The sequence below is a fragment of the Micromys minutus genome (assembly GCF_963924665.1).
Source record: "Micromys minutus genome assembly, chromosome: 27".
NCBI classification, from domain to species: domain Eukaryota; kingdom Metazoa; phylum Chordata; class Mammalia; order Rodentia; family Muridae; genus Micromys; species Micromys minutus.
Window position 1 is genome coordinate 15,763,719 of NC_137962.1, and position 14,131 is coordinate 15,777,849.

A 14,131-nucleotide genomic window follows, 5' to 3' on the forward strand; every position below is an offset into this window, starting at 1 on the left:
CTGTGGAGGCCATACTTTTTTAAACCACCAAAATCCCTGTATTAATGATTTCCAAGATGTAGTGTTAAGTTCAAAATCAAAATATAAACAATGGCTAGGGGATACTACATAATTACAAATAAACAAAAACATAATTACATATGCTCGAACATACAAAAGAACTGAAGACTAATGAGACTGAATACACGTGGACTGAACAGAACCAAGAAAGAAAAGATAAGAATGGAGAAAGGGTGGGTATGGCACTTCTGTGCACAATTGAACACAGTACTCTAATTGTTAGTTGCACAGACAACAGCAAATTTGTCAAGCGTCAACAAGGACTATGACTACTTGGAGTAGGTTCTGTGTCTAGCATTAAGCTAGACAACTATTAAAATCAAATTTTAATCTTCCAGTGTCTGGAAAGCAAGTTACATATCTCAAACAACTCAATTGTCAAAAGGAAGCACCAAATGTTTTGAATTAAAATATAGAATGAAATATTGAATCTGAAGATGAAAACAGGGCTATACCTAGAAACAAGTCTGCACACTTAAATGTATATATCAGAAAAGGCTAAAAACCAGTCATCTAAGTACATGTACCTAGCAAAACTTAGAAGCTAGAAAAAAAGATTAAGTAATTTTTTTACCAAAAAAAAAAAGGTAAAATTGGCATAATTTCAAGGAAAGCCAATCAAGAGGAAACATGCAAAATAAACCAGAGATATCAAGAAAGAAGAAAACTAGAAAGATCAGGGACTATTAGATAATACATACAACTGTCAAAACATTGAAGGTCTTGCCCTTGCTAATGAAATTACCAGTAACTTTATACCAAGTTGAAGTTTTAGATAGAATATACATTTCTGTGCAAAGAAGTACTTAAGGAAATCATATAAAGCCAAGTATAATAGCTACAGCCTGTAATCCCAAAATTTGGTATCTGGGACATGAAAACTGTCTTGATTTTTTTTTTTTTTTTTGAGAAAATCCTATACTAAATAAAGAATTCTGGACAGCCTAGGTAACAGTGTGAGTTCAATCTTAAATCAAATCCAGTCAAGTGCAGAGTCTACAATGTTCAGCCCTATATAGGCCATCTTATACCCTTTCTCCCCCAGGCTCCAAGGTTATCAAGGGAGAGAAAATAAAACAACTCTTAGAGGCAACAGTTGTGAGTAACTCTAAGAAAACAGTATTTACAAAAAAGACATTTCCTTTTGACATATGAACTCACAGAGATTATGACAACATGCACAGAACCAATATAAGTTCAAGCCAAACCAAAATTTCATCATGAAGAAGAATGTCTTAGATAGCATTTTACTGCTGTGAACAGACACCATGACCAAGGCAACTCTTAGAGAACATTTAATTGGGGCTGGATTACAGGTTCAGAGATTCGGTCTATTATCATCAAAGCAAGAGCATTTCAACATCCAGGCAGGCATGGTCCAGGAGGAGCTGAGAGTTCTACATCTTCATCTGAAGGCTGCTAGGAGAAGACTGGCTTCCACATGGTTAGGAGGAGGGTCTCACTGCCCACTCAAACAGTAACACACTTCCTCCAACAAGGGCACACTTCCTAATGGTGCCATTCCCTGACCTAAGGAGTGATTGGCATTAAGTCTCTCTCATACCTAGCTGAAGACCTATTAGTATGTGATAGCTACTGGAAGGAGAGTCCATTTTCTTTCAGGGTATGACACCTGATAAGGTGAACACTCTCCAAGGCAAGCCCCACATCCAAGAATATCTGGCAAATACAAATTGGACTTACTGTGTTGGGGAGAGGAAGGAGAAACACAGTAAACACCAAGATAGGTGGGAAGGTGAGGGTAGATCTGAGAATAGTTGCTCAAGGGCTTAAATATGATCCAAACCCATTGTTTAAAATTCTCAAAAAGATTAACTTAAAATACTACTTTAAAAAACAAAGAAGGAAAACAAAATAACAAAGCAGGAGCTGGAGAGATGGCTCAGCAGTTAAGATAGCTAGGTATTCTTCTAAAAGACCTGAGTTAAATTACTAATACCTACATGGAAACTCATAACTTTCTGTAACTTCAGTTCTAGGGGGTATGATACCCTCACACAAACATACATGCAGGCAAAACATCAATTCACATAAAATAAAAATAAATAAATCATTTTTAAAAGATAATAACAACAAAAAAACTAAACAAATAACTTGAATGGGAAAATAGTAACTTACAACGAAAATTCTTTCCACAAAATAATATTTGAATTTTTCCAAAAAATTCTTGTAGATAGTCAACAAAAATAGAATATTTGCAGTATCTGTGAGTCACACTAAACAATGATACTACAGGTCTTTAATCCTGGCACTGTATAAGCGGAGATGGCCTCATATCTGTGAGCTTGAGAGTTATCTACACAGAGTTCAAGTAAAGTATCCATCTGCCAATCAAGCATAATAACCTCAGTTTGGTCCCCAGTAGCCATATAAAAAGCTAGAGTAGGAGGAAGAAATGGAAGACAGCTAGCCTAGCTGCACCAATAAGCTCCAAGTTCAATGATGTAAAGTTCAAAGGAGGCTAGTTCACCAAAAGCCAATATTCTGTAAATCTCCCCCACCACCTTATGAATTGAAACTCTACTGTGCGTGTCTATTAGCTCAATCTCTGAAATTCCTAACTTAATCTCTATTGTATCTTTCCCCTTTACACCATGAACACCATGATGAAATAGCATCAAACTATAAGGTCAAACTCCCAGTAAAACACTGTAGATCAAAACTTAAGTGAACTTCCTGATTTGCTGTGTGCTTACTAGCCCTGTGCAAGTCATGGAACACCCTTTTTACAAAAAGAAACTGCCTTCTTGATGGGATGCTTTCACTTTGTTCTTCCTTAACATCAAGAATACTCTTAACACAGAGACCCTGTCTGAAAAAGTAGAGCAGAGTGACGAAGCTCAGAAAATAAATACAGGTTTCTGGCCTCCACACACAGTGCACACATTTGTACACCATACACATTGTCAGGGTGGGTGAGAGTATAAACAAAAGGGTGGGTAAAAAGGCAGGTGTAAGAAGGAAGAATGCAGATCCCAGAGTGGCCCATGTAAAACCTCAAACTTATAAACTGTAACCCTGATACTGATAAGCTGTATCACAACTTCCTCGCTGCATTTATTACTTTCCATCTGAAAAACATCTGAGAGAAGACTATTACCTGCAAGATGCTTTTTTGGCCATCAAGACCTGTATGTCCAGTGTACAGGTCTGTCTTACCACAGACTGCCATAAACTTTCTTTGCTCACTATGTCCTGTTGCACCTGGGCCTTGCTGACCACACCACACATCAAGGGCTACCACTCCCTATTTCTCAGCAAAGACCCAGCTGCAATGTATTATGGCATGGCCAGCAATCTCACTAATGCGTTCATCCTGTCTCTTACAAGTGAAGGAATGGGCCACACCTTCCAGAGTATTACTAAGAATATTTACTATGCCACTATTACACTGTAGTGGTACCAACACAGAGAAGGTAAGTGAGCTGCATTTGTGCATGTAGTACTATGAAGCGTAACCAGGGCCTTGCATATCAGAGAAGATCTACTCATAGTCCAAATAATTAAGTAAAAGCAAAAATTAAGCAAAACAAGATATACATCCTACCCTAGAAGAGTTTTCAGTCTAGTTCGGAGAAAAACCACAAAAGTTTACTAAGTATTTTTTTTAATTACAATTTAGAAGCAGCCAAGTCAATGAGGAAAGCCAGAAAGCTAGCTGCTAGGGATCCAGTACTTAGAAAACGTCTAATACTTTGGTAATAAAGCATAGTTGATAGACATTTCCCTACTTGTTTTATGCATCAATACTTTGATAATGACAATCTGAAAAAACAATTAAAAGAAAAGGTTATGAACTGATATCCCTCATGAACAGACACAAATAATCTAAATAACAAACAAATATACTGAATACAACAGCATAAAAACCAATGATATACTATATTTAAGAGCAAATTTATTATCAGGAGGACAAGGTCAGTATCTTAGTCACTGTTCTATTGCTGTAAAGAGACACCATGACCAAGACAACTCTTATTGAGGGCCTATTTAAAGCCTCAGATAGTTAGTCCATTGTCATCATAAAGAAGAACATGGCAGCACACAGGAAAGCATGGTGCGAGAGAAAGACCTTTACATCCTAATTCACAGGCAGCAGGCAGAGAAAGACACACTTCCTCCAACAATTACACACCTACTCCAACAAGACCATATCTTCTCACTCTTCCCAACAGTCAGCCAACTGGGAACCAAGCATTCAAATAAATGAGGTAGGGGGTGAGGTGGGGGTTCTCATTAAAACCACCAAATCCCACTCCTTGGTCCCCATAACTTGTAGCCTATGCACGCCATATCATGTTACAAAATGTGTTCAGTCCAGCTTCAAAAGTCCCCATCGTCTACCACAGTCTCAACACTGAGCACAGCAAACTAAACTCTGCATCTCCGTGTTTAATGTCAAAGAATTCAGATCTTCTCCTTTCAGCTTTATTGGCTACAACACAGTTCTCTCTCTTGGGTTGTTCCCATACCCAGTCAGCAGCTCTCCTTGGCAGGTATCCTACTGCTTCTAGCATTTCCAATAGCTTGGACTCAGCAACAAAATCCAGGCTTCACCTTCACTGGTTCATACATTGCCTCTCCTGGCCTCCATACAATGAATCCCTTGACACATGCCTGGCCTCAGAGACTTTCCTTATCTGTGAAGGAAGATTTCATAACCCATTCTCTGTATCCTTGTCTCTGAAGCCAGAATCATGTGACCAAAGCAGCCAGGTTCTTCTGCTTGCTGGGGCTAGAACCTAGGCCCCTCCTTCAATTACTATTGCATTAGCTTACTGTGACTGGTATTTTTCTTCCCTGTTTAAGCTTTCCTTTAATTCCTTTTCACCAGTTGGAAGCTTAGCTGAATCTTGCTCTAAAGTCACCACTCCATTTTTTTTTTTTCTATTTAGTATTAGGCTTTTCTTCAAACTTTTTATCTTCTTGTGCACAGGAATTTCTGTCTTCAACATTGTATTTTCTAGTGCTCCTCTTTTTCATCTCAACAGTACACTTTGTATATCTCTTTGTCCTTTTCCTTTTTATTGTAGATCTGCATAAGAGTGACCATTAATAACCAAGTAACACAGTCAACACTAGGTTGTCTTGAAATCTCTCCTATCAACACCAAAAATTCTTCAAGTTAGCTTCCAGCAGATGTTTTTGAGAAAATGCAAAAAGCAGCTATTCTTTACCAAAATATCACAAGGCCATTCTTGTGATTAGCCACTTGCTACTATTTTTCCCCTCTGAAACCTCTTGAAGTAAACCCCTACAGGCCACATCACCCTCAGAAACACTTCTTTTAGGATGGCCCAGTAAGTACTGTTTAGTTTGACCACCTTTCTAGTCCAAAGCCTCAATATTTTTTTTAGTCCAAAGTCTTCCATACTCCTCCAAACAACGTGATCAGGCCTGCTACAGTAATATCTAATTTCTGGCACCAACTTTATCCTTAGTCACTGTGAAAAGACACCATGATCAGGACTCTTAAAAAAGAAAGCACTAAATTGAGGTTTGTTTACAGTTTCAGAGAATTAGTCTGTTATCATCATCGCATAAGGTATGGTGGTGGAGAAGCTAATGAGAGTTTTATATCCTGGTCCATAGGCAGCAGGCAGAGAAAGACTTGGGACCTGGATTGGACTACTGAAACTTCAAAGCAGTCCTCTCCAACAATGGCACACATACTCCAACAAGGCCGCATCTCCTAATCCTTCCCAACTGGGAACCAAGCATTCAAAAATATGGGAAGGTGAGGGTAGAGAGTGCAGTCTTATTTAACTCCCATAGTGTTGGCTTAACACTCAAAACTTAATATATCAGACTGGGATGTGTGTGTGTGTGTGTGTGTGTGTGTGTGTGTGTGTGTGTGTGTGTGTGTGTGTGTGTATACACACCTCACTGCTTCAGCATAAGCCTAGCACCTGCATGACCTGGGTTCTATCATCAAAACCATATTCAATTTAATAATTAACACCATAATAGATCACACTGTTTTTTTTTTAATTCATGTGATCAACAGAGGTAGAAAAAAATGACAAAATTTAACATTTTTCTCATTATAAATAAAAAAGTCTCATGAAATGAAGAATTAGAATGAATTTTTAAAATAATAATGATAATTAAAAATACAGGCAAAGCTAGAGTTAACACATTAACCCTGAACACTTTCTTCCAGAAATCAAAACAAAGATACTTCCTCCCACTACTTCCCCACAGTCAAAACAAATACTGATAATGAGCCACCAGGAGAGAATGAGATGAAGACATGCTAATACCCACTACAATATTACGGTGAGGAGCTGCTGCTACATACACAACAGAAAAAGAAGAGGGGGGGGGCACAACACATCTTTCTGTTAAGACATCAGAAGCAACATCTATCTGCTTACCACATTGGAAAGGACAGAGTCATGTTTCCTAACTCTCTCATTCAACCATTTTTAAACAAAATAGATTAGAATTGATCTGCAACTTAGATTATTTCATCCCATGCCAGACAAGAAAGAAGAAAAACAGAGAAAAAAAAAGTCAGGAAGATCACTCTCTTCCAGGCATGCTGCCATCCCATCAAGACTCTTTGTCAAGCATTCTGTTGGGGGTCTCTTACTCCACCTTCTAGGTGACAAACTACTTTGGACTGTCACCAGACCCCCAACTTGGATGTAACATTCACTACTTTATATCAATTCTGGGAGCAGAAATCTATGACTTTTACTTCTTAGTATCAGCCAAGTATTGACAAATACATTCAACAAATATTGAATGCTCACTAAAAACTTGCAAAATGAATTTATGACTTCAAAAAAACATTTAAGAGTAGAATCTATGATTTTTTAACATGCAAACATTAGACAAAGTGAACAATTCCATTACAATGTTACTATTTCCATTTCAGCATGCAGAGAGTGGTAATTAAGAACATTAGCACCAGGGTCAGGTCCCCACAATGTAGTACCTGACTCTGCTTTCTGTGACCTAAGAAACTATTGCTAAGTTGTTTAGCTTCAGTGCTTCAACACCACATATGCAAAACTGGGGTGCTGATGAACAATATCTCAGAGGCCTTTCTGTGAAATGAATGGAGCCATACACGTGTGCAAACTCAGTTCACATGTGGCATTTAGTATCTGTGAAATAAACATTAACAGTTACAAAATACACAGAGCTTACTTTAGGCTGCAGAGATGGACAGCTCAGGGGGTCAGAGCACTGCTTACTCTTGCACTGCCTATTCTTTCAGAGGACAAGGGTTTGATTCCCAGCACCCACATGTAGCTGTAACTCTAGTTTCAGGAAACTACATTCCCTGGTTTCTATGGGCATCAGGCACACATGTGCTACTGATATACATACAGACAAAACATTCATACACATAAAATAAGGAGGAATGAGAGAGAAGGGGGCTGGGTGAGAGATAATTCTGACCAATTGGGGTAAAGCAGGAAAAAAACAGGAAATATTTAGTGAAACAGTCAAATAAGTCTCAAAGAACTGATAATAGCTGAAGACCAAAGCCACACCACATATATCTAGCAGCTATAGGTCAACTGCTAAGCTAAATTCTACACACACACTTTTATTTTCAGAAAAACAAAACAACACACACACACACACACACACACACACACACTGAGATTAGAATAGTCAATTTGATGAATCTAAAACTAGGTCTAATCAAATACAATATAAGCAAAAGAATATAGCTCCAAAAAGAGCCTTTAAAATAACACTCTATACAGACTTCATTAACAAATACTTAAAATACCCACTTGTGCCAACTATTTACTAGGCAGAAAAAATTCTGACATCTCAGATGATGTTAAAATTTAGTAAGGAAGACAGAAACCAGACAGGTTAACTCAAAAATGACACATCTTAGTACTTGCAGTGTCAGGGCAGAAATGCAGGCAGGCTCTGGTGGGAAGGAACCCTGGGAAAGATCTGGGTCGGTTGAGAAATGAAAGTTCATTTAAGGGATACTCTTAACTGCAAATAGGACTGGGGGAGTCAGTGAACGTAAAAGACAGCTCTCAAGGGGGCATCAGCATGTGCAGAAGGTCTGAGAGGGAGATCCCAATGTGCAAAGCACTGAAAAACTAAAGTGACTACACTGCAAATGAACAAGACAATCACTAAAGCTGAAGGCAAGAGAGGCACAATGAAGTGAGACCTGTGAGGCACTGTAAAAACGTGGGATGTTATCCAAATCTAATAAGCCACTGACCAGCTTTCAACAGGAAATATTAAATTTTTATTTACAAAATCTGAAGGATGAACAAACAGGTATGAAGACAGTGAGACCATACAGCAACAGAGGGGTAAACGGATTGACTCAAGATATACCCTGGATATTTGCTAAACAAAATAAAATGACAGACTTGTGTGTGGAAAAAAAAGTCCAGGAGCATCCTGGATCTAGAGCATGATTAAGTACATGGGAGCCAGTGTGTACTAAGACGGGAGGACTTGGAACAGCAACTAAGAACCCCATCTCTGAAAGGTAACTAACATTTATGCATACTATGACTGTATACACCAAGAAGCAGTTGCTTCAGTGTAAGAGAGGGAAAAAGGACAGATGGACAAAAGGATGAAAAAATAAAATTTAAAATTTTTATGCAGCACATGACTTTAACCAGAGAAGTCAGAAGTACATAAAATCTCTATTACTAGAAAAAAATTAAAGAAACCAGGAAACATACTTTTTCCTAGCAAACATCTGGCACCACTACGGTAATTGCCAGTCTCTCCCACCCTCACCCACCACAATAATGGAACAATGTACAACTGATAATCAGAAAACCCCACAAGCAGGTTTTCCTCACCCAACACTTTGTAACCTAATGTTCTGAGAACATTTACACTTAGTATTTTTAATTAATGCATATTTTATGCCTAGAAAATCATACTGTAAATACATATCTCTCTTAAATATTTTAAAACATCTTCTTGGATGATTGTTCAAACTAAACAATACACTATAAACTATTAAGGAACAAAGCCTCAAGTGTTAAGGGTACCTTGAAGATCCACTTCAAAGTATACAAATATAGGTCTGTTCTACTATTTTTAGCCTGTCCTGGTAAGAATCTTATGTCTTTTTAAAACTGGGACACTGCTACGTGTTTTGAGGTTAATGTGACTAGTTGAATGAAATGCATGGTTTAGAATGTCCATGTCCAAGAATATACAGAGTTGTATATTCTTTGGATCTGATCTTTTCGTTTTATCTAAACACTGTAACTGTTATACTTGAAACAACTTTAAATCAGCTACTTCTTTGATCATGAAGACAATATTAACAAGCACAGGGACAAGTCTCCTGCCTTCTTCTCCTAATGCAAGAAAGTAAAACATGCAGTCAGAGACAAAGTTTATGAAGAAAGCTGCACCAGACAACCACTGCAGAAGCATATGCTTAGCTGAGAAGGCAAGGTGACAAGCTCCTCCACTTGAACCAAAGTAAAACTATCAACAGAGGAAAAGGCACCTGGCTCTGCATGTAGAAATGAAGCCCACTATGTCTGTCTCTCTGTGTCCTTGATGGGTCCCAGTTCCCATCCTCTGCTTTGAGAGCTTTGCTCCCTCAGTCTATCATCTATCTACAGAAAGGTACATTTTAATTAAAAATCAGCTATTTGTACTTTCTCTAATAGTCTGCAAACACTTGGAAAGCAAATTCCTTGTGGTAAGTCAAAACATTACTATCTCTTTTCTGTCAAAAAGTTCTCTAAGATCACTTTGAGTAGGAAATCAGGTTGCTAACAATTCAACACTCCAGTGGTCTAGGACTGTAGCTGTTGGCTAGCCATGGTCTGTGAGGGAACCTTGGAAGGCTTTTACTGCACCCATATACTATAGAGATGACATTCTGTATACAACCTACAGATTCTTCCTACAGTAACCCTAAACTCTGCCTCAGTCATGTTCATTTACATTACATGGTCCTCATATCACAAAACTACAATTGTAAGAAGTCTATGTCCTTTACATTTTGAGAGCTTTAATTTAACTTTACAAAATCGTTACTCTGTGTACCTATGTAATAAAAGTAACAGGTACTTTATTTGGATACCATAATACTCAAACAGTTTAAATGTTGCAAAAACCTTACACAAGTAGCAAAGACAAATCAACCAATGAAACCTAATCTTGAAAATTACAGTATGATGCTAACACATCCTGGTCTAGAGATACTAATATCTTTAACCTAAAAACTGAACTGAATACACCTCTAGTTCATTGATCAAAGCACAGCTCTTGTCCAAGTGTAGGTTTTTCCTTTTGAAAGCCTTCCTAAATACATTTCACGTAGTGACATATTTTTTTAAAAATTTAAGTGTGTTAATAGCTTAAATATTCACCACTATGCTAAGAAAAACTTCTAATCAAATTTGTCTAACTTGAGTTGTGCATTAATTTTATAGCTTAACTTATTAACTATGCTTTCTAAATGTTGTCTTGAATGCTAGAATGAAAATGCCCTACATGCCCTACTTCACATTTACATTTCTGCAAGAATAAAGTAGAAAATCCTTTACTCACAATATTCTTGACCTGTGGTAAAAAAACACAAAATAACAGAGTTTCAAATTAATTACTCAATGCATATAGACAATAAAGGAAACCCATGTTAAAACAACAAAGCCCACATTACCCTTTTCTCCTCTGGTCCTACAGTTAAAACTAATCACTTTGTTTCTTAAAAGCTTCTAGGCACAGAATAGATAATGGGGTCCTGAGTAAAAGGAAAAAAGCAAAAACATATGACTTATGCACAGGACAATTGATCTAAATCACTTAAGCACATTTCCATACAAACATTTCATTTTCAACTTGCAAAGTCACCTAACTGGTTTTATTCACCAGCCGTAAGCTTATACCACATCTGTTTTTTTCCCCAAATGTAATCGTAACTAAGTTCTAAGAGAACTATTACGTAGCTTTTTCAGTACAAAAGCATGAACTGACATAAGCACACTGAAGAGATCTGTAAGTTGTTATACCTTTCGCCCAACACACTGGAAATGGACTACAGCCGCTTTTCTCCATACAGACGGCACCTGTAGGTCTCAGGGCCTCTTGGCCTGCCCGTTCCAACAACATACACCCAATCCTATCAAGATCAAGCCAGGAGTCCGCACACAAAGTCCCAGTTCATCGCTCCGACAGCATTTGCTTGGATCCAAAGCAAGACTAAGCTTCCCCTGTGCTCCTTTTTTCAGAGCCTGAAGCACAGTTTGAGAGGTGCTCCTTCTGTAACAGTTTCCAGCAGCTCCACGGTGGCCTCTCAGTTACTGAATCTTCTGCTTCCGCAATCTGAAACACAGACCATCCTGGCCAGATTAAGCCAATGAACAGAATAAAACCAGCTAGTCATGAGACCCCACGGCTCTGGGTTCCTAGATTCATTCAGGGAAAAGGAGAAGGGGAGGGAGGAAAGGGAAGAAAAAAAAGAAGTCCCAGAGCCAGCACCTTATGAATATGCTAATCTCGCCCTTCTGTTCACTTCATCTGGCAGACTTCTGTTTACAAAATGACAGTCGACTCTAAAATTGAGTAAGCTGCAAGAAAATCCAGTCTGACCCAGATCAACTATCCATAGATGGTTCCTAAACAATCCCTGTCTTCAAAACCATTTGACACTTTACCAGACTTATTGTGGACTTAGACTAAAAATAATGAGCTTGATGAAATACATTTTGAAAAAAAATGATCACAATCAAAGTAAAGATCAAATGTGGAGGGGATGACCTATATGAGCCCAAATATCTCAGAGGTAAGTTATTTTCCCTCACTGATACTTTTACAGTACACTTATATATACACATAGATAATTTAGAAAAAATAAACCAGAACTTAAGATAGACAGTTTAAAATATGCTTAAAGAATAATGAGGGATCCAAGATATAAGATTTTTTCTAGCTTCAAGTGTGATTTCTTTTTCTAGCCTCGAAAGATGAGTACTACCTCACACTGAAGTAGGCATTTACATCAGCAACTCTTTTTTAAATGCAAAACTTAATTTTTTCCATTCAAATTGAGAGTCGAGGTCATGCCAAAAAATGAGGCTATTTGAATACATTCCAAATAACCATCAAGACAGCAGGTAAGGAGTTTCTGGTTAGTATCTTGTCCTTCAAGCATATGTAGTATATAGTGAAACGCCACAGTTCTTGCTTGCCACAGGTGACACTGAAGTCACACAATCCCACAAACAGCCAAACTCAAGCTTTACTGTATAAAGGGCCATTGTTTTTCTATTAATTTGTTAACTTCTGAAATACAACAAATACTTGGAACAAGAAGCATGTTTGTACTCATCAATGCTCAGGACAGTTTTCTTCATTCCCATCACCAAATGAGATGACGCCTGAATCCAGGCACCACTCAGACTCTTAAGAGCTAATAGAGCTCCAGAGCCCATTCCTGAACCACCCTGAAAACACATTCCCAGGCATGAACTATGGTCCTAGGCAACACTAAAAAGAAAGGGCTACAGAAAACATTTCAAGCAGGCTGGAAGAACAGAAGAAGCTAGCAAAAGAGCCACCAGATCTGAAAGAATATCCTGGGCAGTACCCTCTCTATAGAGGAGGAAGGGTCACAGAGGACTATTGCCATCCAAGAAGTAAGCAAGACCAAGCAAAACCACCATCTGACTTACCACATGAGCATGACTATCACCAACAGGTGCACAAGTCATTCAAGTCAAGGATGAGTTACATAAAACTTATGACTCTCAGAAACCACCACAAGCTACTCCTACTGCCAGACTACACTCCACACCCACTGTACTAACTGTTCAACACACCTTCAGAGCCGGAACAGCAAGACTGTGAGGCCTCCACCATGAGGGAACAGACACTGGAAGGGAGGCCCTTCTAGGGAGGACCACATGCTCAGCTGTGATACAGGGACTCTGAGTCACCAATCCATCCAATCCAGGAACCATTTAGGCCTAACCTGATACTGCCTCGGGATTCCCAGAACAAAATAAAGAGTGGTCCAAGCAAGGAAGAAGGAGGATGGAGCTACAGCACTGGCAGAACAGTGGAGGGGACAAGCACAACCCTAGAGAAGGGAATAGGAAGAAAGGTCAGAACAAACTCAGTTTCTGGCTTTAATCCATAGATGGGATTCTCTCTACACCCTTTCAATAACTTAATTTATTCACTGTCTAAATACTCCCACCTCTTAATGTGTAAGTTCTTATGGGGTGGATATGCCAGGTATGAGAGATTACTAATTTCTACAGTTAACTCAGAGCAAGTGACAAAAGGTATGTCTGGTACTCACTGGAACACAGGCAGCAGTTACAAAAACCTGAGAACTTACTGGCCCAGTGAGGATTGTGGGGTCAGATGATAGCTGGTGAGGGGAAGGAGTACATTATGGCAATCAAAAGGACTACCTTAACTGTTTCTAAAAATTGTAGTTATAGTTAGGCATAGTGCTGTAAACCTTTAATCCCAATGCTGAAGAGGCAGAGGTAGGAGGATCTGTAAGTTCAAGGCAAGCCTGAGTTACACAGAGAGAACCTGTCTCAAACAAAAACCTATAGTTACAATTAAAATAATGCCTCTTAGTCTAAGACAATCGCAGAGAGGATTTTGATGATTCAGAGAGATCAAGCATTTTAAAAGAACAGATGTAGACCATAATGAAACCTAAAAGAGAACATTAAGAAGTCCTTTGTTCTCTATCTTGTATACAGGGCCAGCATTCACTAAAATTTCTGTACTGTTCCAATTAATGTTTAGAATTAGTATAATTAAATGCTATAGTAAAGTCTTCCTAAGTAAAACCATTATATTAAAATTTACAAGAAAGATAGATAGTACTATTTGTAGAACACCAAAACCCTTCATCCCTAGAAACTGTTTTGCCTTCTTGCTTCATAGGGATCTGTCAGAAACTTTTATCAATACCTTCAGAACACAGCCAGTATCTATGCACTTCTCACTGACTACTGTCCACATTCTAATTCAGGCTCCTGCAGGACTACACAGAACCTATATTCTTTTCTATTGCATTTTCCCACATGGTTTACTGACGCAC

The 14,131-nt window shown here is 38.4% G+C and overlaps 1 protein-coding gene across 8 annotated transcripts in view; it reads right to left on the reverse strand.

Annotated features, from left to right (window-relative positions):
* Window positions 1–14,131, reverse strand: part of PTK2 (protein tyrosine kinase 2) — a 191,741-nt gene that overhangs the window by 129,099 nt on the left and 48,511 nt on the right. For 7 of the 8 annotated variants that reach the window (XM_080939758.1, XM_080939759.1, XM_080939757.1 and 4 more), the window contains exon 1: window positions 11,076–11,188. The exons of the other annotated variant lie outside the window; for it this stretch is intronic. In XM_080939758.1, coding sequence (XP_080795884.1) covers window positions 11,076–11,175 — 100 coding nt within the window. In that variant the 5' untranslated portion in view covers window positions 11,176–11,188. Of the gene's footprint in view, window positions 1–11,075; window positions 11,189–14,131 lie in introns of those variants that run through there. 8 annotated transcript variants of the gene reach the window in all.